This window comes from Anomaloglossus baeobatrachus, chromosome 3 (assembly GCF_048569485.1).
Source record: "Anomaloglossus baeobatrachus isolate aAnoBae1 chromosome 3, aAnoBae1.hap1, whole genome shotgun sequence".
Lineage (NCBI taxonomy): Eukaryota > Metazoa > Chordata > Amphibia > Anura > Aromobatidae > Anomaloglossus > Anomaloglossus baeobatrachus.
Genome location: NC_134355.1, coordinates 674,677,416 through 674,701,772, shown reverse-complemented (window position 1 = coordinate 674,701,772; position 24,357 = coordinate 674,677,416). Strand labels below are relative to the sequence as shown.

Genomic DNA, 24,357 nt, shown 5'->3' with positions numbered 1-24,357 from the left:
GCCCCTATGTACAAGAATATAACTACTATAATACTGCCCCCTATGTACAAGAATATAACTACTATAATACTGCCCCTATGTACAAGAATATAACTACTATAATACTGCCCTCTATGTACAAGAATATAAGTACTATAATACTGCTCCTATGTACAAGAATATAACTACTATAATACTGCCCCTATGTACAAGAATATAACTACTATAATACTGCCCCTATATTCAAGAATATAACTACTATAATACTGCTCCTATGTACAAGAATATAACTACTATAATACTGCCCCCTATGTACAAGAATATAACTACTATAATACTGCTCCCTATGTACAAGAATATAACTACTATAATACTGCCCCTATGTACAAGAATATAACTACTATAATACTGCCCCTATATACAAGAATATAACTACTATAATACTGCTCCTATGTACAAGAATATAACTACTATAAAACTGCCCCCTATGTACAAGAATATAACTACTATAAAACTGCCCCCTATGTACAAGAATATAACTACTATAATACTGTCCCCTATGTACAAGAATATAAGTACTATAATACTGCTCCTATGTACAAGAATATAACTACTATAATACTGCCCCTATGTACAAGAATATAACTACTATAATACTGCCCCTATATTCAAGAATATAACTACTATAATACTGCTCCTATGTACAAGAATATAACTACTATAATACTGCCCCCTATGTACAAGAATATAACTACTATAATACTGCTCCCTATGTACAAGAATATAACTACTATAATACTGCCCCTATGTACAAGAATATAACTACTATAATACTGCCCCTATATACAAGAATATAACTACTATAATACTGCTCCTATGTACAAGAATATAACTACTATAAAACTGCCCCCTATGTACAAGAATATAACTACTATAATACTGTCCCCTATGTACAAGAATATAACTACTATAATACTGCCCCCTATGTACAAGAATATAAGTACTATAATACTGCTCCTATGTACAAGAATATAACTACTATAATACTGCCCCTATGTACAAGAATATAACTACTATAATACTGCCCCTATATTCAAGAATATAACTACTATAATACTGCTCCTATGTACAAGAATATAACTACTATAATACTGCCCCCTATGTACAAGAATATAACTACTATAATACTGCTCCTATGTACAAGAATATAACTACTATAATACTGCCCCTATATACAAGAATATAACTACTATAATACTGCTCCTATGTACAAGAATATAACTACTATAATACTGCCCCCTATGTACAAGAATATAACTACTATAATACTTCCCCCTATGTACAAGAATATAACTACTATAATACTGCCCCTATGTACAAGAATATAACTACTATAATACTGCCCCTATGTACAAGAATATAACTACTATAATACTGCTCCTATGTACAAGAATATAACTACGATAATACTGCTCCTATGTACAAGAATATAACTACTATAATACTGCTCCTATGTACAAGAATATAACTACTATAATACTGCTCCTATGTACAAGAATATAACTACTATAATTCTGCCCCCTATGTACAAGAATATAACTACTATAATACTGCCCCTATGTACAAGAATATAACTACTATAATACTGCTCCTATGTACAAGAATATAACTACTATAATACTGCTCCTATGTACAAGAATATAACTACTATAATACTGCCCCTACGTACAAGAATATAACTACTATAACACTGCTCCTATGTACAAGAATATAACTACTATAATACTTCCCCCTATGTACAAGAATATAACTACTATAATACTGCTCCTATGTACAAGAATATAACTACGATAATACTGCTCCTATGTACAAGAATATAACTACTATAATACTGCTCCTATGTACAAGAATATAACTACTATAATACTGCCCCTACGTACAAGAATATAACTACTATAATACTGCTCCTATGTACAAGAATATAACTACTATAATACTGTCCCTACGTACAAGAATATAACTACTATAATACTGCTCCTATGTACAAGAATATAACTACTATAATACTGCCCCCTATGTACAAGAATATAACTACTATAATACTGCTCCTATGTACAAGAATATAACTACTATAATACTGCCCCCTATGTACAAGAATATAACTACTATACTACTGCCCCCTATGTACAAGAATATAACTACTATAATACTGCCCCCTATGTACAAGAATATAACTACTATAATACTGTCCCTATGCACAAGAATATAAATACTATAATACTGCCCCCTATGTACAAGAATATAACTACTATAATACTGCTCCTATGTACAAGAATATAACTACTATAATACTGCTCCTATGTACAAGAATATAACTACGATAATACTGCTCCTATATACAAGAATATAACTACTATAATACTGCTCCTATGTACAAGAATATAACTACTATAATACTGCTCCTATGTACAAGAATATAACTACTATAATACTGCTCCTATGTACAAGAATATAACTACTATAATACTGCCCCCTATGTACAAGAATATAACTACTATAATACTGCTCCTATGTACAAGAATATAACTACTATAATACTGCTCCTATGTACAAGAATATAACTACGATAATACTGCTCCTATGTACAAGAATATAACTACTATAATACTGCTCCTATGTACAAGAATATAACTACTATAATACTGCCCCTACGTACAAGAATATAACTACTATAATACTGCTCCTATGTACAAGAATATAACTACTATAATACTGCCCCCTATGTACAAGAATATAACTACTATAATACTGCCCCCTATGTACAAGAATATAACTACTATAATACTGCTCCTATGTACAAGAATATAACTACTATAATACTGCTCCTATGTACAAGAATATAACTACTATAATACTGCTCCTATGTACAAGAATATAACTACTATAATACTGCCCCCTATGTACAAGAATATAACCACTATAATACTGCTCCTATGTATAAGAATATAACTACTATAATACTGCTCCTATGTACAAGAATATAACTACGATAATACTGCTCCTATGTACAAGAATATAACTACTATAATACTGCTCCTATGTACAAGAATATAACTACTATAATACTGCCCCCTATGTACAAGAATATAACTACTATAATACTGCTCCTATGTACAAGAATATAACTACTATAATACTGCCCCCTATGTACAAGAATATAACTACTATAATACTGCCCCCTATGTACAAGAATATAACTACTATAATACTGCCCCCTATGTACAAGAATATAACTACTATAATACTGTCCCTATGCACAAGAATATAACTACTATAATACTGCCCCCTATGTACAAGAATATAACTACTATAATACTGCCCCTATGTACAAGAATATAACTACTATAATACTGCCTCCTATGTACAAGAATATAACTACGATAATACTGCTCCTATGTACAAGAATATAACTACTATAATACTGCCCCTACGTACAAGAATATAACTACTATAATACTGCTCCTATGTACAAGAATATAACTACTATAATACTGCTCCTATGTACAAGAATATAACTACTATAATACTGCCCCCTATGTACAAGAATATAACTACTATAATACTGCCCCCTATGTACAAGAATATAACTACTATAATACTGCTCCTATGTACAAGAATATAACTACGATAATACTGCTCCTATGTACAAGAATATAACTACTATAATACTGCTCCTATGTACAAGAATATAACTACTATAATACTGCCCCTACGTACAAGAATATAACTACTATAACACTGCTCCTATGTACAAGAATATAACTACTATAATACTGCTCCTATGTACAAGAATATAACTACGATAATACTGCTCCTATGTACAAGAATATAACTACTATAATACTGCTCCTATGTACAAGAATATAACTACTATAATACTGCTCCTATGTACAAGAATATAACTACTATAATACTGCTCCTATGTACAAGAATATAACTACTATAATACTGCTCCTATGTACAAGAATATAACTACTATAATACTGCCCCCTATGTACAAGAATATAACTACTATAATACTGTCCCTATGCACAAGAATATAACTACTATAATACTGCCCCCTATGTACAAGAATATAACTACTATAATACTGCCCCTATGTACAAGAATATAACTACTATAATACTGCCTCCTATGTACAAGAATATAACTACGATAATACTGCTCCTATGTACAAGAATATAACTACTATAATACTGCCCCTACGTACAAGAATATAACTACTATAACACTGCTCCTATGTACAAGAATATAACTACTATAATACTGCTCCTATGTACAAGAATATAACTACGATAATACTGCTCCTATGTACAAGAATATAACTACTATAATACTGCTCCTATGTACAAGAATATAACTACTATAATACTGCCCCTACGTACAAGAATATAACTACTATAATACTGCTCCTATGTACAAGAATATAACTACTATAATACTGCTCCTATGTACAAGAATATAACTACTATAATACTGCCCCCTATGTACAAGAATATAACTACTATAATACTGCCCCCTATGTACAAGAATATAACTACTATAATACTGCTCCTATGTACAAGAATATAACTACGATAATACTGCTCCTATGTACAAGAATATAACTACTATAATACTGCTCCTATGTACAAGAATATAACTACTATAATACTGCCCCTACGTACAAGAATATAACTACTATAATACTGCTCCTATGTACAAGAATATAACTACTATAATACTGCTCCTATGTACAAGAATATAACTACTATAATACTGCCCCCTATGTACAAGAATATAACTACTATAATACTGCTCCTATGTACAAGAATATAACTACGATAATACTGCTCCTATGTACAAGAATATAACTACTATAATACTGCTCCTATGTACAAGAATATAACTACTATAATACTGCTCCTATGTACAAGAATATAACTACTATAATACTGCTCCTATGTACAAGAATATAACTACTATAATACTGCTCCTATGTACAAGAATATAACTACTATAATACTGCCCCCTATGTACAAGAATATAACTACTATAATACTGCTCCTATGTACAAGAATATAACTACTATAATACTGCTCCTATGTACAAGAATATAACTACTATAATACTGCCCCCTATGTACAAGAATATAACTACTATAATACTGCCCCCTATATACAAGAATATAACTACTATAATACTGCTCCTATGTACAAGAATATAACTACTATAATACTGCTCCTATGTACAAGAATATAACTACTATAATACTGCCCCTATGTACAAGAATATAACTACTATAATACTGCCTCCTATGTACAAGAATATAACTACTATAATACTGCCCCCTATGTACAAGAATATAACTACTATAATACTGCCCCTATGTACAAGAATATAACTACTATAATACTGCCTCCTATGTACAAGAATATAACTACTATAATACTGCCCCTACGTACAAGAATATAACTACTATAATACTGCTCCTATGTACAAGAATATAACTACTATAATACTGCCCCCTATGTACAAGAATATAACTACTATAATACTGCCCCCTATGTACAAGAATATAACTACTATAATACTGCTCCTATGTACAAGAATATAACTACGATAATACTGCTCCTATGTACAAGAATATAACTACTATAATACTGCTCCTATGTACAAGAATATAACTACTATAATACTGCCCCTACGTACAAGAATATAACTACTATAACACTGCTCCTATGTACAAGAATATAACTACTATAATACTGCTCCTATGTACAAGAATATAACTACGATAATACTGCTCCTATGTACAAGAATATAACTACTATAATACTGCTCCTATGTACAAGAATATAACTACTATAATACTGCTCCTATGTACAAGAATATAACTACTATAATACTGCCTCCTATGTACAAGAATATAACTACTATAATACTGCTCCTATGTACAAGAATATAACTACTATAATACTGCTCCTATGTACAAGAATATAACTACTATAATACTGCCCCCTATGTACAAGAATATAACTACTATACTACTGCCCCCTATGTACAAGAATATAACTACTATAATACTGCCCCCTATGTACAAGAATATAACTACTATAATACTGTCCCTATGCACAAGAATATAACTACTATAATACTTCCCCCTATGTACAAGAATATAACTACTATAATACTGCCCCTATGTACAAGAATATAACTACTATAATACTGCCTCCTATGTACAAGAATATAACTACTATAATACTGCTCCTATGTACAAGAATATAACTACTATAATACTGCTCCTATGTACAAGAATATAACTACTATAATACTGCCCCCTATGTACAAGAATATAACTACTATACTACTGCCCCCTATGTACAAGAATATAACTACTATAATACTGCCCCCTATGTACAAGAATATAACTACTATAATACTGTCCCTATGCACAAGAATATAACTACTATAATACTACTATACTACTGCCCCCTATGTACAAGAATATAACTACTATAATACTGCTCCTATGTACAAGAATATAACTACTATAATACTGCCCCCTATGTACAAGAATATAACTACTATAATACTGCTCCTATGTACAAGAATATAACTACTATAATACTGCTCCTATGTACAAGAATATAACTACTATAATACTGCCCCCTATGTACAAGAATATAACTACTATAATACTGCTCCTATGTACAAGAATATAACTACTATAATACTGCTCCTATGTACAAGAATATAACTACGATAATACTGCTCCTATGTACAAGAATATAACTACTATAATACTGCTCCTATGTACAAGAATATAACTACTATAATACTGCCCCTACGTACAAGAATATAACTACTATAATACTGCTCCTATGTACAAGAATATAACTACTATAATACTGCTCCTATGTACAAAAATATAACTACTATAATACTGCCCCCTATGTACAAGAATATAACTACTATAATACTGCTCCTATGTACAAGAATATAACTACTATAATACTGCCCCCTATGTACAAGAATATAACTACTATAATACTGCTCCTATGTACAAGAATATAACTACTATAATACTGCCCCCTATGTACAAGAATATAACTACTATAATACTGCTCCTATGTACAAGAATATAACTACTATAATACTGCCCCCTATGTACAAGAATATAACTACTATAATACTGCCCCCTATGTACAAGAATATAACTACTATAATACTGTCCCTATGCACAAGAATATAACTACTATAATACTACTATAATACTGCCCCCTATGTACAAGAATATAACTACTATAATACTGCTCCTATGTACAAGAATATAACTACTATAATACTGCCCCCTATGTACAAGAATATAACTACTATAATACTGCTCCTATGTACAAGAATATAACTACTATAATACTGCTCCTATGTACAAGAATATAACTACTATAATACTGCCCCCTATGTACAAGAATATAACTACTATAATACTGCTCCTATGTACAAGAATATAACTACTATAATACTGCTCCTATGTACAAGAATATAACTACGATAATACTGCTCCTATGTACAAGAATATAACTACTATAATACTGCTCCTATGTACAAGAATATAACTACTATAATACTGCCCCTACGTACAAGAATATAACTACTATAATACTGCTCCTATGTACAAGAATATAACTACTATAATACTGCTCCTATGTACAAAAATATAACTACTATAATACTGCCCCCTATGTACAAGAATATAACTACTATAATACTGCTCCTATGTACAAGAATATAACTACTATAATACTGCCCCCTATGTACAAGAATATAACTACTATAATACTGCCCCCTATGTACAAGAATATAACTACTATAATACTGCCCCCTATGTACAAGAATATAACTACTATAATACTGTCCCTATGCACAGGAATATAACTACTATAATACTGCCCCCTATGTACAAGAATATAACTACTATAATACTGCCCCTATGTACAAGAATATAACTACTATAATACTGCTCCTATGTACAAGAATATAACTACTATAATACTGCCCCCTATGTACAAGAATATAACTACTATAATACTGCTCCTATGTACAAGAATATAACTACTATAATACTGCCCCCTATGTACAAGAATATAACTACTATAATACTGTCCCTATGCACAAGAATATAACTACTATAATACTGCCCCCTATGTACAAGAATATAACTACTATAATACTGCCCCTATGTACAAGAATATAACTACTATAATACTGCCTCCTATGTACAAGAATATAACTACGATAATACTGCTCCTATGTACAAGAATATAACTACTATAATACTGCCCCTACGTACAAGAATATAACTACTATAACACTGCTCCTATGTACAAGAATATAACTACTATAATACTGCCCCCTATGTACAAGAATATAACTACTATAATACTGCTCCTATGTACAAGAATATAACTACGATAATACTGCTCCTATGTACAAGAATATAACTACTATAATACTGCCCCTACGTACAAGAATATAACTACTATAATACTGCTCCTATGTACAAGAATATAACTACTATAATACTGCCCCCTATGTACAAGAATATAACTACTATAATACTGCTCCTATGTACAAGAATATAACTACGATAATACTGCTCCTATGTACAAGAATATAACTACTATAATACTGCTCCTATGTACAAGAATATAACTACTATAATACTGCCCCTACGTACAAGAATATAACTACTATAACACTGCTCCTATGTACAAGAATATAACTACTATAATACTGCTCCTATGTACAAGAATATAACTACGATAATACTGCTCCTATGTACAAGAATATAACTACTATAATACTGCTCCTATGTACAAGAATATAACTACTATAATACTGCTCCTATGTACAAGAATATAACTACTATAATACTGCTCCTATGTACAAGAATATAACTACTATAATACTGCCCCCTATGTACAAGAATATAACTACTATAATACTGCTCCTATGTACAAGAATATAACTACTATAATACTGCTCCTATGTACAAGAATATAACTACTATAATACTGCTCCTATGTACAAGAATATAACTACTATAATACTGCTCCCTATGTACAAGAATATAACTACTATAATACTGCTCCTATGTACAAGAATATAACTACTATAATACTGCCCCCTATGTACAAGAATATAACTACTATAATACTGCCCCCTATATACAAGAATATAACTACTATAATACTGCTCCTATGTACAAGAATATAACTACTATAATACTGCCTCCTATGTACAAGAATATAACTACTATAATACTGCCTCCTATGTACAAGAATATAACTACTATAATACTGCCCCTATGTACAAGAATATAGCTACTATAATACTGCCTCCTATGTACAAGAATATAACTACTATAATACTGCCTCCTATGTACAAGAATATAACTACTATAATACTGCCTCCTATGTACAAGAATATAACTACTATAATACTGCCCCTATGTACAAGAATATAACTACTATAATACTGTCCATTGTGTAATCTGGAGACATCTTTTGTTTCTCGCTTGTTCCTATCACATTGCTTCTTGCGGGACAAGACATTCTCATTACATTACAGAGAATACAGGCTCGTGTTTGTAGAGTGTGGTCGCTGGGTCATTGTTCAGCCCTTGTTCAGTCTTTGCTTCCTCGGGTTTTGATCATTGGGCCGCTCTTTGCATTCTGCACATAAGTTAGAGCGGTGTTTTCTTTTCTTAGCTCCGTGTTCCGCCCCCCGTGGTTTCTTACAATACATTACAGAAGTTTGAAGTAGTTTTTTTTTTCCTCTTTTTGTTCCGCCGTCCTCCGGTTTTTCTCTCCCACCTGCGGGGAACGGTGACTCATAAAACAAGTCCAAAACACACACGGAAGAATAGATATGAGAAAGGTCAGGGATAATGGGATGGAGGGAGCTGGCTGGAGCTGCGACCCCGGTCTGATAAATCATTCCTAGCTTCTGTGACCTTTGTCGGTTTATGAATACTTGTTTCTTTTAATTCTCGTACCGTTCTTCCTATGTTCTCCTATAATTATAGGCTTAGTCTGTGGCTGGGGCGGTATCTGTATATATAAACCTTATCGGGGCCGCTGACGTCAGTCATTATACTCCACTTTCAGGACTATCTCTATAAATATGACCTAAGACGGTGCCGTGACCCTGTACAGGTAAACCATGCTGCCCTTCACCATTCTCCTCTGCTTTATACTCCCAGTTTGGGGTGAGTATTGATCATCTGGTTACCCCTTAACATACTGTAAAAATATTTGTATAATGGGACTTATTAAAAAGATCTGATCTTGAAAATAACATTAGTATGGGTGGATAGAGACTATGGACAGTGTGAAAGGCTCTGGAGGACCCAGCATTGTAATTCCTCACTTCTCCTGCGGAGGCAGCGTTAGAAAGTTGAAAGCTGTATCCAGTGGCAGCTTTGGCTGCCCCATAATATCTATTATCTACCTTGTTACTTTATTTGCTAGTACCCTGCAGCCTATAGGTTATTCAGGGGAATAAAGAAGTGGTTATTGACACCAAGACCTTCACAAAGAATCTGTGATCATTTCAGCACGGTCTTTGTCTCAGTACCGACATGGCAGCCTTAGGATGCCAGCAAGGGGTATCAATGGGCGTATGAAATTCAACACAAAAACAGTGTGCCCTAAATGCCGGTGTCAGGCAGGTGCTGGCTGTGCAGCACAGTTGACTTGTGCTGGGTTTATTTCTGCTCCTGAGTCCACTCCATACGCAGGCTCCTGATCATGAATATACCAGTACAACATATGCCAAGAAAGGTTTAATTCGGCCCCAAAACAGTGTGCCCTAAATGCCGGTGTCAGGCAGATGCTGCCTGTGCAGCACAGTTGACACGTGCTGGGTTTATTTCAGCTGCTGAGCCCACTCCATACGCATGCTCTTGAGCCCATTCCATACGCAGGCTCCTGATCTAGGATATACTAGTACAACCTATTGCAAGAAAGGTTTAATTCAGTCCCAAAACCATGTGCCCTAAATGCCGATGTCAAGGAGATGCTGGCTGTGCAGCACAGTTGACTTGTGCTGGGTTTATTTCAGCTCCTGAGCCCACTCCATACTCAGGCTCCTGATCTAGGATATACTAGTACAACCTATACCAAGAAAGGTTTAATTCAGGCCCAACACCGTGTGCCCTAAATGCTGATGTCATGAAGTTGCTGGCTGTGCAGCACAGTTGACACGTGTTGGGTTTATTTCAGCTCCTGAGCCCACACCATATTCAGGCTCCTGATCTAGGATATACTAGTACAGCTTATGCCAAGAAAGGTTTATTTCTGCCCCAAAACCGTGTGCCCTAAATGCAGATGCCGGCTGTGCAGCATAGTTGACATATGCTGGGTTTATTTCAGCTCCTGAGCCCACTCCATACGCAGGCTCCTGATCTAGGATATACTAGTACAGCTTATGCCACGAAAGCTTTAATTCAGCCCCAAAACCGTGTGCCCTAAATACCAGTGTCAGGGAGATACTGGCTGTGCAGCACAGTTGACACGTGCCTGGTTTAATTCAGCTCCTGAGCCAACTCCATATGCAGGATCCTGATCTAGGATATACTAGTACAGCTTATGCCAAGAAAGCTTTAATTCAGCCCCAAAACCGTGTGCCCTAAATACCAGTGTCAGGAAGATACTGGCTGTGCAGCACAGTTGACACGTGCCTGGTTTATTTCAGCTCCTGAGCCAACTCCATATGCAGGCTCCTGATCTAGGCATACCAGTATGACTTATGCCAAGAAAGGGTTAAGAGGCACACATCTTAATGTATTTGGTGTTTTTCATCTGAGACCACTTAGTGGAAATGATCTTTAGTCAGACGGGCGGTGATTACAGAATTCTTCCTCATCGGTGTCTTCATATCAGGTGTTAGTGACGTGGCTTTCGCCAGTAAAGAGGAGGCTCTGCTGTCCGGGTCCGCGAATGTGAAGATTGCAGGTACGTCCCTTATTGAACTGTTTTCTACGGTGACTGACCGCTGGCACTGGGGGTAGTTTTCTCCATTTTGATGTTGCAGTTTTAGTGTTCTTGCTTTTTGTTTTTTTGTGGGGTTTTTTTTAGCCAATTTGCTCCAGTCCTTATATTTTAGTGTTTAAAGGGACTCCGTCAGTTACATAATAACATACTTGCGTGTCTACTGTAAAAAAAAAATTATATATATATTATAGTATTATATATACACATATATATATATATATATATATATATATATATATATATATATATATATATATATATATATATATAATATTATATATATTTTTAATTTTTTCTTTATTTATTTTTGCAAATATTCCTTTTATGTTCTTTTTAGTTTTTTTTTTTTTTATTTCCCATAAAGGAGAAAATTGCACATTTTTTATGCTTCTATTCCAGTTTATTAGCCTGTGTTTACCATCACAAGGAGCTATGTATTAACAACAGGACGTGTCATCCGACTGCCCTGAAGTCGTATCTTATTCATGTCACAGGTCACTTTGACGCGATCAGAGGGCGCCGCGGTCTCTCTCCTCTCTGCACTTGACAAGATTTCACTATTAGAACATTAAACAAGGTTTTGTCAACTTCCACAATTAGTTGCGGTTGAGCTCTTGAATAGTGAGTGCAGCTCTGGAGTATAATACAGGATGTAACTCAGGATCAGTACAGGATCAGTAATGTATGTACACAGTGACTGCACCAGCAGAATAGTGAGTGCAGCTCTGAAGTATAATACAGGAGGTAACTTGGGATCAGTCATGTAATGTATGTACACAGTGACTGAACCAGCAGAATAGTGAGTGCAGCTCTGGAGTATAATACAGGAGGTAACTCAGGATCAGTAATGTAATGTATGTACACAGTGACTGCACCAGCAGAATAGTGAGTGCAGCTCTGGAGTATAATACAGGAGGTAACTCAGGATCAGTAATGTAATGTATGTACACAGTGACTGCAGCAGCAGAATAGTGAGTGCAGCTCTGAAGTATAATACAGGAGGTAACTTGGGATCAGTAATGTAATGTATGTACACAGTGACTGAACCAGCAGAATAGTGAGTGCAGCTCTGGAGTATAATACAGGAGGTAACTCAGGATCAGTCATGTAATGTATGTACACAGTGACTGAACCAGCAGAATAGTGAGTGCAGCTCTGGAGTATAATACAGGAGGTAACTCAGGATCAGTAATGTAATGTATGTACACAGTGACTGCAGCAGCAGAATAGTGAGTGCAGCTCTGAAGTATAATACAGGAGGTGACTCAGGATTAGTACAGGATCAGTAATGTAATGTATGTACACAGGGACTGCACCAGCAGAATAGTGAGTGCAGCTCTGGAGTATAATACAGGAGGTAACTCAGGATCAGTAATGTAATGTATGTACACAGTGACTGCAGCAGCAGAATAGTGAGTGCAGCTCTGGAGTATAATACAGGAGGTAACTCAGGATCAGTAATGTATGTACACAGTGACTGCACCAGCAGAATAGTGAGTGCAGCTCTGGAGCATAATGCACAATGTATTTAACAGTGAGTATAGGTTTTAGAGGTAATATAAAAATGATATAGCGTTGCGACTACAATATTTTTCTGACCCGGGTCCTCATGTTCTGTGCAGCTCTTGGCTTTGTATGGAGGGCGCTTGCTCCTGTGCAAAGAACTGCCTTGTTGAATATAATTAGCACTTTGTAAAACAAAATCTGAAAATTATCGGTGTGACTTCTGTCAGTGATGGACGTCCAGTAAGTGAAGTGGCACACAGGTCCAGTGCCCCCCCCCCCCCCCCAGGCTCATTACATCTGCAGACCCCCAGTGCCACCCAGTGCTGGACTGTACATAAAAATGGCATCAACCTCAGAGATAGATCTACCATAGCTCTCGGTCTGATGCCTCCAAAGGTGCTCACTGGTCTCCACTTGATGGCCCCTCTCGAAAACCTTAGAAGTGGTTTCTCAGACAATCACTAGCTGTATCGGTTACCCATCTCTGCTGGGGATTGTCTGCCGCTGTCATGTTGGGGCTTCATGAGAATTAAAACTGTGATGCATCTGTGGAGTCAAAATTTAGACAACCCATTTACGCAAATTATCAGAAGCACAATATCTGTAACGTGAGGAACGTGCATACTCCATGAAAGTTGATGTTGAGGTCCATTACCTCAGTTCTACAACACAGGTGACCACTCGGCCACCATGCTCCTTTCAGTGGAATGAAAGGGAGAGAATGAAGAAGCGAAAATGAAAGGGAAAGAATAAAAGGGAGAGAATGACTGAATGAAAGGTAAAGAATGAAAGAGAGAATGGGAGAGAATGAGAGAGAGAATGAAAGGGAGAGAATGAGAGAGAATGAAAGGGAGAGAATGAAAGGGGGAGAGTGAGTGAAAGGGGGAGAGTGAGTGAAAGGGGGAGAGTGAGTGAAAGGGGGAGAGTGAGTGAAAGGGGGAGAGTGAGTGAAAGGGGGAGAGTGAGTGAAAGGGGGAGAGTGAGAGAATGAAAGGGAGAGAATGAGAGAATGAAAGGGAGAGAATGAAGAAGCGAAAATGAAAGGGAAAGAATAAAAGGGAGAGAATGAAAGTGAGAGAATGAATGAAAGGGAGAGAATGACTGAATGAAAGGTAAAGAATGAAAGAGAGAATGAGGGAGAGAATGAAAGGGAGAGAATGAAAGGGAGAGAATGAGAAAGAATGAAAGGGAGAGAATGAGAGAGAATGAAAGGGAGAGAATGAGAGAGAATGAGAGCGAATGAATGAAAGGGAGAGAATGAGAGAGAATTAATGAAAGAGAGAGAATTAATGAAAGGGAGAGAATGAGAGAGAATTAATGAAAGAGAGAGAATTAATGAAAGGGAGAGAATGAGAGAGAATTAATGAGAGAGAGAGAATTAATGAAAGGGAGAGAATGAGAGAGAATAAATGAAAGGGAGAGAATGAATGAAAGGGAGAGAATGAGAGAGAATGAATGAAAGGGAGAGAAAGAGAATGAATGAAAGGGAGAGAAAGAGAGAATGAATGAAAGGGAGAGAAAGAGAGAATGAATGAAAGGGAGAGAAAGAGAATGAATGAATGAATGGGAGAGAATGAGAGAGAATGAATGGGAGAGAATGAGAGAGAATGAATGAAAGGGAGAGAATGAGAGAGAATGAATGAAAGGGAGAGAATGAGAGAATGAATGAAAGGGAGAGAATGAATGAAAGGGAGAGAAAGAGAGAGAATGAATGAAAGGGAGAGAATGAGAGAGAATGAATGAAAGGGAGAGAATGAGAGAGAATGAAAGGGAGAGAATGAAAGGGAGAGAATGAAAGGGAGAGAATGAGAGAGAATGAAAGGGAGAGAATGAGAGAGAATGAATGAAAGAGAGAGAATGAAAGGGAGAGAATGAATGAAAGGGAGAGAAAGAGAGAATGAATGAAAGGGAGAGAATGAATGAAAGGGAGAGAATGAGAGAGAATGAATGAAAGGGAGAGAATGAGAGAGAATGAAAGGGAGAGAATGAAAGGGAGAGAATGAAAGGGAGAGAATGAGAGAGAATGAAAGGGAGAGAATGAGAGAGAATGAAAGGGAGAGAATGAGAGCGAATGAATGAAAGGGAGAGAATGAGAGAGAATGAATGAAAGGGAGAGAATGAGAGAGAATGAATGAAAGGGAGAGAATGAATGAAAGGGAGAGAATGAATGAAAGGGAGAGAAAGAGAGAATGAATGAAAGGGAGAGAAAGAATGAATGAAAGGGAGAGAATGAGAGAGAATGAATGAAAGGGAGAGAATGAGAGAGAATGAAAGGGAGAGAATGAAAGGGAGAGAATGAGAGAGAATGAGAGCGAATGAATGAAAGGGAGAGAATGAGAGAGAATGAATGAAAGGGAGAGAAAGAGAATGAATGAAAGGGAGAGAAAGAAAGAGTGAATGAAAGGGAGAGAAAGAGAGAATGAATGGGAGAGAAAGAGAGAATGAATGAAAGGGAGAGAGAGAGAGAGAATGAATGAAAGGGAGAGAATGAATGAAAGGGAGAAAATGAGAGAGAATGAAAGGGAGAAAATGAGAGAGAATGAAAGGGAGAAAATGAGAGCGAATGAAAGGGAGAGAATGAGAGTGAATGAATGAAAGGGAGAGAAAGAGAGAATGAATGAAAGGGAGAGAATGAATGAAAGGGAGAGAATGAATGAAAGGGAGAGAATGAGAATGAATGAAAGGGAGAGAATGAGAATGAATGAAAGGGAGAGAATGAGAATGAATGAAAGGGAGAGAATGAGAATGAATGAAAGGGAGAGAATGAGAATGAATGAAAGGGAGAGAATGAGAATGAATGAAAGGGAGAGAAAGAGAATGAATGAAAGGGAGAGAATGAATGAAAGGGAGAGAAAGAGAGAATGAATGAAAGGGAGAGAATGGGAGAGAATGAAAGGGAGAGAATGAGAGAGAATGAAAGGGAGAGAAAGGGAGAGAATGAGAGAGAATGAAAGGGAGAGAATGAAAGGGAGAGAATGAGAGAGAATGAGAGCGAATGAATGAAAGGGAGAGAATGAGAGAGAATGAATGAAAGGGAGAGAATGAATGAAAGGGAGAGAATGAGAGAATGAATGAAAGGGAGAGAAAGAGAGAATGAATGAAAGGGAGAGAAAGAGAGAATGAATGAAAGGGAGAGAATGAGAGAGAATGAATGAAAGGGAGAGAATGAATGAAAGGGAGAGAATGAGAGAGAATGAAAGGGAGAGAATGAATGAAAGGGAGAGAGAGAGAATGAATGAAAGGGAGAGAATGAATGAAAGGGAGAAAATGAGAGAGCATGAAAGGGAGAGAATGAGAGCGAATGAAAGGGAGAGAATGAGAGCGAATGAAAGGGAGAGAATGAGAGCGAATGAATGAAAGGGAGAGAATGAGAGCGAATGAATGAAAGGGAGAGAATGAGAGAGAATGAATGAAAGGGAGAGAATGAATGAAAGGGAGAGAATGAATGAAAGGGAGAGAATGAATGAAAGGGAGAGAATGAATGAAAGGGAGAGAAAGAGAATGAATGAAAGGGAGAGAATGAGAGAGAATGAAAGGGAGAGAATGAGAGAGAATGAAAGGGAGAGAATGAGAGAGAATGAAAGGGAGAGAATGAGAGCGAATGAATGAAAGGGAGAGAATGAGAGAGAATGAATGAAAGGGAGAGAATGAGAGAGAATGAATGAAAGGGAGAGAATGAATGAAAGGGAGAGAGAGAATGAATGAAAGGGAGAGAGAGAATGAATGAAAGGGAGAGAAAGAGAGAATGAATGAAAGGGAGAGAAAGAGAGAATGAATGAAAGGGAGAGAAAGAGAGAATGAATGAGAGAGAATGAATGAAAGGGAGAGAATGAGAGAGAATGAATGAAAGGGAGAGAATGAGAGAGAATGAATGAAAGGGAGAGAATGAGAGAGAATGAATGAAAGGGAGAGAATGAATGAAAGGGAGAGAATGAATGAAAGGGAGAGAATGAATGAAAGGGAGAGAAAGAGAGAATGAATGAAAGGGAGAGAAAGAGAGAATGAATGAAAGGGAGAGAAAGAGAATGAATGAAAGGGAGAGAATGAGAGAGAATGAATGAAAGGGAGAGAATGAGAGAGAATGAATGAAAGGGAGAGAATGAGAGAGAATGAATGAAAGGGAGAGAATGAGAGAGAATGAATGAAAGGGAGAGAATGAGAGAGAATGAATGAAAGGGAGAGAATGAGAGAGAATGAATGAAAGGGAGAGAATGAGAGAGAGCGAATGAAAGAGGGAGAGAAAAGGAGGGAGAGAGAGAGAAAAGAAAGGGAGGAAATAGAAAAGTTGAAAGGAGAGAAGGAGGATAGGAAAGAAAGAAAAGTCAGGCGAAAAGAGAAAATATTCCCCCCCCCTCCCCCCGGGAAGCCGTAATTTTAGTACCTATGGAGTTGTCCTTTCTGCTTCTGGGACTTTGCTCCTTTAGTGAAGTCCTTGAAGCGGCCATTCTAGAAGCCATGGAGCCACCATTAGGTCACAGTCACCCGGGCTTCTAGGACACGCACACCCCCTGCTCTCTCCATCCCAATTTGTTTTGTTTTTTACCTTGATTTTTAATATACTCTTGTACCAATTGCATCCTGGGAACGTGAAGCTGCAAAAATCAGGTAATCCATAATGGTTTGCATAGAACAAAGCGCCATTTCTTTTTAATGCTGTTATCGAGATTTCCACATGACTTCATCTTTAATCTTCTTCATTAATTAAGAAGATTCCCTTTAGTGTCCTCCTTCTTCATTCAGCCTTTAAATTGCATTTTCTTCACAAGGTAAACTAATAATCAGTGTTATTTTTATTTATTTTTTTTGCTCGTCGTTTTGTTTCTTTTTGTTTAGCAGCCGCCGGACCTCTTTAAAGGTTTCCAGCTGACATATTGCTTATATACCCCCTGCTGGTAGCTCAGCCCAGACCCCTCCTATCTTTTTCTGTCTGCAGTATATTAAAGGCACATTATAGCGCGGCGAGGAGGGCGTAGCTCCGAGAATGTGATATTACTCAGTGAAGGAAAATGCAACCGTTCCACGAAAACTAGAAATGCCTGATGTGGACTTTTATCTTCTCTCTGTGCAAAAATGCGCACAAAAAAAACATTTAGGTTATGTGCACATTGATTGATTGATTGTTTTTTTTTTTTTTTGGGTAAGGATGCTCCAAAATGGGGGAAAAAAAATACTCAAAAAAACTGTTGTAAGGCAGAATTTTTCGAACAGAAACTGAGCGGAAATTCTCCAAATCTCAAAATATGAGTTATCGCTCAATTTCTCCATACTCCTACTTCTAGACCTGTCCTCAGCCTTTGACACTGTCGACCACCCCCTCTTATTACAGATCCTCTCTTCCCTTGGTGTCAGAGACCTCGCCCTCTCTTGGATCTCTTCATACCTTTCCAGCCGCACTTTTACTGTCTCTTACTTCCGCACAACCTCTTCATCCCGTCCTCTCTCTGTTGGCGTCCATCAAGGCTCTTTCCTGGGACCCTTACTCTTTTCCATCTATACATTTGGCCTGGGACAACTCATGAATTCCCATGGCTTCCAGTACCACCTATACGCTGATGACACCCAGATCTACCTCTCTGGAACAGATGTCACATCTCTGATGTCGAGAATCCTGGAGTGTCTATCTGCTATATCCTCCTTCTTTTCCTCTCGCTTCCTAAAGCTGAATGTGGCCAAAAATGAACTGATCACCTTTCCTCCATCTCACCTACACTCTCCACCTGACCTATCTATTACAATAAGCAACATCACGCTCTCCCAAGTACCCAACGTACGGTGCCTCGGAGTGACCCGCGACTCTGCCTTGTCCTTCATACCACACATCCAATCCGTCACCACCTCCTGCCGTCTTCAACTGAAAAATATTTCCAGAATCCGTCCTTTCCTCAATCTACAAAAATGCTAGTGCATGCCCTCATCATCTCCCGCCTCGATTACTGCAACATCCTCCTCTGTGGCCTCCCTGCTAACCACCTCGTACCTCTCCAGTCCATCCTTAATTCTGCTGCCTGAATGATCCACCTCTCTCCTCAATACCACCCTGCTTCTGCCCTCTGCAAATCCCTCCATTGGCTCCCTATCCTCCACAGTATCCAATTCAAACTACTAACACTGACCTACAAAGCCATCCATAAACTCTCTCCTCCGTATATCTCTGAACTAATCTCTCGCTACACTCCAAAACGCGTAATCTCCGGTCCTTCCCATTTCTCCTTCTCTCCTCCTCTCTCTCATTCGCTCTTCATGCAACTGCCTCCAAGACTTCTCCCAAGCATCCCCAGTCTTCTGGAATTCGCTGCCTCACCACGTCAGATTATCTGCTACACTCACAAGCTTCTAACGGAACCTGAAAACTCATCTGTTCAGAAATGCCTATAATCTCCAATGGCCTCGCCACCGTGCGTGGGCCGCTGCCTCGCCACCGTGCGTGGGCCGCTGCCTCGCCACCGTGCGTGGGCCGCTGCCTCGCCACCGTGCGTGGGCCGCCGCTGCCTCGCCACCGTGTGTGAGCAGTAAAAGTTAGGTCTTTTCTTTTTCTATTTTTTTTTTTTTTTTTTTTTTTTTTTCTTCAGCCTTTCCCTGAGGGGTTTTTAGACTTTTGGTGTTTTTTTTTTTTTCACTGTTTAAAGTCATTTTCCGTTTTTTTTTTTTTTTTTTTTCTTTTCTCGCCAATGAGTAACTAAAAAACTGCTTTAAAGCAAAAAACAGTGGCAAAATGTCCCTTCTTTTTTCGGCCTTCTTTTTAAGCTTTTCCATTGACTTTGTAAAATACAAAGCGTCTCCCAAGCGAAAAACAGGAGAAGCCTGGACATTTCACTTATTTCAGCCTCTTGGCTCTTTTAGAAACCTGAAGTGGTTACATGACATTCAAAAGCCTGAACATGAGCACAGCGAGTCGTTGTAATATGGAAATACAGATCTTCATCCTTCTGAACGCAATCCGTCTTAGAAATACGGGCCTCTTCATAGCCTTCAGGAAATTTCAAATGGTGGAAGGTTCATAGGGCTCCCATCATCCAGGCCAAGGACCACTGATGTGGCCACTGGACCAGGTCCGAGAAATCGGAGCTTTTCTTTGCCACATCGGAGTAAACCGGTGTGGCAAGGTAAAAATGACAGACCTCTTTTGGGATTGTACCTAAAATGTCTACATAGGATCTCGGGATGACCAGAAAGGACACCCATTACTGATCGCGTCATTTAAAGTGGTAAACAGCCAGGATTGGTGTTTTCTCCAATCATGACTTTTGCCCCAAATATGCATACAGCCCTCTCGGGAATATTTTGATATATTTGTGTATTACTTGGGTTTATCCGAAACCTCTCACTCTTTGAAGTGAGAGGCGCTGCTGATGTTTCGACGGCCACTTGACTAATCCATTCCAATCATTATGACCGTTGTATGAAACCCACCGATTAGTTGGAAGGCGGCCATCGTTGACACATCAGCAGCGGCTCAGACCTACTAATACGGAAAGGAGAGTCACCGGATAACTGATTTAATCCCGGGAATCTTTGGACATTCAGGTATATTCAATGTGCAAATGGTTACAAGAACTAATCAATTACTGATATTAGGCCTAAGTCACACGGTGTGAAAATCGGAGCAAGTGGGATGCGATAAAACATCGCATTCCTCTCAGACCAATATTAGCCTATGTCCCAGCACCCATGAGCGATAATTTTCTCAGCCCTAATCGGACAGAGAATACAATCGCAGCATGCTGCGACTGTAATGCGATCATTTTCTCTCGTTTCAAGTCTATGGGGAGAGAGAAAAATCGCACTGCACTCGTAGTACACCGGTGTATCGCGAGTGCAGGGCAAGAATGGCAATAGCCGGCAACGGAGGAGAAAGAGAGAGAAATCCCTCCCCTCCGCAGCACTGGCCCGCCTCTCCTCAGTGCCGGCCCGCAGTGGCAGTGACACTCGCATGACACTTGGCTCCTGCTGTGCTGCTAGCGTGAGCCGACTGTCATGCGAGGATCACAGTAGATACCCCGTGTGGCCCCGGCCTTAAAGTTGTTCTCTGGAGGTAAAAAATGTATTGATACTTGTCTCCTGGATTGGTGCCACTTCTCCATGCTCGGTGCTGCTGGGGTCAACATTTGGCTGGGGGGCGTCACAATAGTAGAAGAAACATTGCTTCTTCCACTAGTACAAAATGTGATTGCTGCAGCCAGTCAGCGGCTCTTTTGACTGAAGTAAAGAGGAGAACTGCCGGCCCATGGGGTACTGTACATACATACCAACCTGTCTCCTCTTCAGCTTTAAGGGTGCTTTACATGCTGCGACATCGCTAACGATATATCTTCTGGGTCACGGTGTTTGTGACGCACATCCGGCGTCGTTAGCGACATCGCAGCGTGTGACACCAAGGAGCAACCTAAAACGATCGCAAAAGAGGTAAAAATCGTTGGTATTGGAAAGGTCGCTCCAACACCAAAAATCGTTGACAGGACCTTTCAGGTCTATGGAGATGGACTTGTAGCCTTGAGATTGCTCATGCTTCCTCACAATTTGGATTCTCAAGTCCTCAGACAGTTCTTTGGTCTTCTTTCTTTTCTCCATGCTCAATGTGGCACACAAGGACACAGGACAGAGGTTGAGTCAACTTTAATCCATGTCACCTGCTGCAAGTGTGATTTAGTTATTGCCAACACCTGTTAGGTGCCACAGGTAAGTTACAGGTGCTGTTATTACACAAATTAGAGAAGCATCACAGGATTTTTCAAACAGTGCCAATACTTTTATCCACCCCCTTTTTTATGTTTGGTGGGGAATTATATCCAATTTGGCTTTATGACAATTTTTTTTTACTTTCATTGAAGACAAATTAAATGAAGATAATAATACCAAAGAATTTGTGATTGCAATCATTTTCAGGAAGAAACTGAGTATTATCTGACAGAATTGCAGGGGTGCCAATACTTTTGGCGAGCACTGTATAGTATACAGGGTGGTCCAAAAGTAGGTGAACAGTATGTGTAATAGGGTATATCAGACATGGTGTAAAGTGAAACTGACTCAGTTGCCCTTAGCAACCAATCAGATTCCACCTTTCACTTTTCAAAGAGTCTGTGAAGAATGAAATGTAGAATCTGATTGGTTGCTAAGGGCAACTGAGCCACCTTCACTTTACACCACGTTTGATATAACCTAATAAATATATATATATATATATATATATATATATATATATATATATATATATATATATATATATATATATATATATATATATATATATATATATATATATATATATATTACACATATATTATAAACACACATTTAATTTTCTCGTTTTTTTTCTTCTATCATATTATCATTTTTTGCACTATACTACAATCCGCTTTTATATTATATCTCTATCTCTATCATCTCTATCTCTGTCATCTCTATCTCTATCTCCTCTATCATCTCCATCTCTATCTCTATCATCTCCATCTCCATCTCTATCATCTCTATCTCTATCATCTCCATCTCTATCTCTATCATCTCCATCTCTATCTCTATCATCTCTATCTCTATCATCTCCATCTCTATCATCTCTATCTCTATCATTGGTCCAAAAGTAGGTGGACAGTATGTGTAATAGGGTGTATCAGATATGGTGTAAAGTGAAACTGACTCACTGACTCCGTTGCTCTTAGCAACCAATTATATATATATATAATATATACTCCCACACTACACATTTATTTTATTTTTTTTTTGTTTTTTTCTATCATCATTTTTGCACTATACTCTACAATACAATCAGCTTTTATTTATCATATCTATATATGTAATTGCCTTATTCTGCCTGTCTGTCTGTCTTGCTCCAAAATTGTGTCCTTACCGTGACATGTCCTTACGGTGACAAACAGCGGATTGGCCATGACCCCGCCCCCCCGCACGGATTGGCCGCTCGCCTCGCCACGGCTCCCCCCCCCCGCACGGATTGGCTGCTCTCCTCGCCTCGGCTCCGCCCCCCGCACGGATTGGCCGCTCGCCCAGGCTCCGCCCCCCCACGGAATGGCTTCTTGCCCCGAGGTGAGCGCATCAAGGTTCTGCAGCGGCGGAACACACACACACACACACACATCAGATCACACTCACTCTCACACACACCTCACACACACATCAGATCACATCCACGTCCTGCAGCGGCGGAACACACACACACGCACACACACACGCACGCACACACACACATCAGATCACACTCACTCTCACACACACCTCACACACACATCAGATTGCATCCACATACTCACAACATCCCGTGATATCGCTTGCTTCTCGGCGGCGATACTGTGCAGTGATCTTCCAGGACCTGCCGGAGGATCACATGGCCGGAAGCATGTGGTATCTCCGGATGTTGTGATTGTGTCAGCGCGTATGTGCGATATCGTCAGTGTGTGTGTGTGTGTGAGTGTATGCGATCGGATGTGTGTGAGTGTATGCGATCGGGTGTGTGTGAGTGTATGCGATCGGGTGTGTGTGAGTGTGTGTGTGTGAGTGTTTGCGATCGGATCTGTGAGTGTCGGCAGAGGAGCACGGCGTGCAGCACAGCTGCTGGAACCGCCCACCGGTGGGCACAGGGAGAAGTGGGGTGTGTGTGTGAGTGTATGCGATCAGATGTGTGCGTGTTTACTGTCTGATGTATGACTGTGGAGCACGATGGGGAGTGCGCAGCATGGGGGATGGGGCATGATGGGGAGTGCGCAGCATGGGGGATAGAGCAGGATGGGGAATGTGCAGCATAGGGGATGGGGCATGATGGGGAGTG

At 38.4% G+C, this 24,357-nt stretch overlaps 1 protein-coding gene across 3 annotated transcripts in view; it reads left to right on the top strand.

Moving 5' to 3' along the window:
* The window catches only part of MSRA (methionine sulfoxide reductase A), a 459,672-nt gene that overhangs the window by 19,155 nt on the left and 416,160 nt on the right, over positions 1-24,357 (top strand). Inside the window, exons 1-2 of one of the 3 annotated variants that reach the window (XM_075341258.1) lie at positions 10,231-10,291; positions 11,967-12,038. The exons of 1 other annotated variant lie outside the window; for it this stretch is intronic. In XM_075341258.1, the coding sequence (XP_075197373.1) occupies positions 10,246-10,291; positions 11,967-12,038 (118 nt within the window). In that variant the 5' untranslated portion in view covers positions 10,231-10,245. Of the gene's footprint in view, positions 1-10,230; positions 10,292-11,966; positions 12,039-24,357 lie in introns of those variants that run through there. One more of the 3 variants, XM_075341255.1, reaches the window with a different exon arrangement.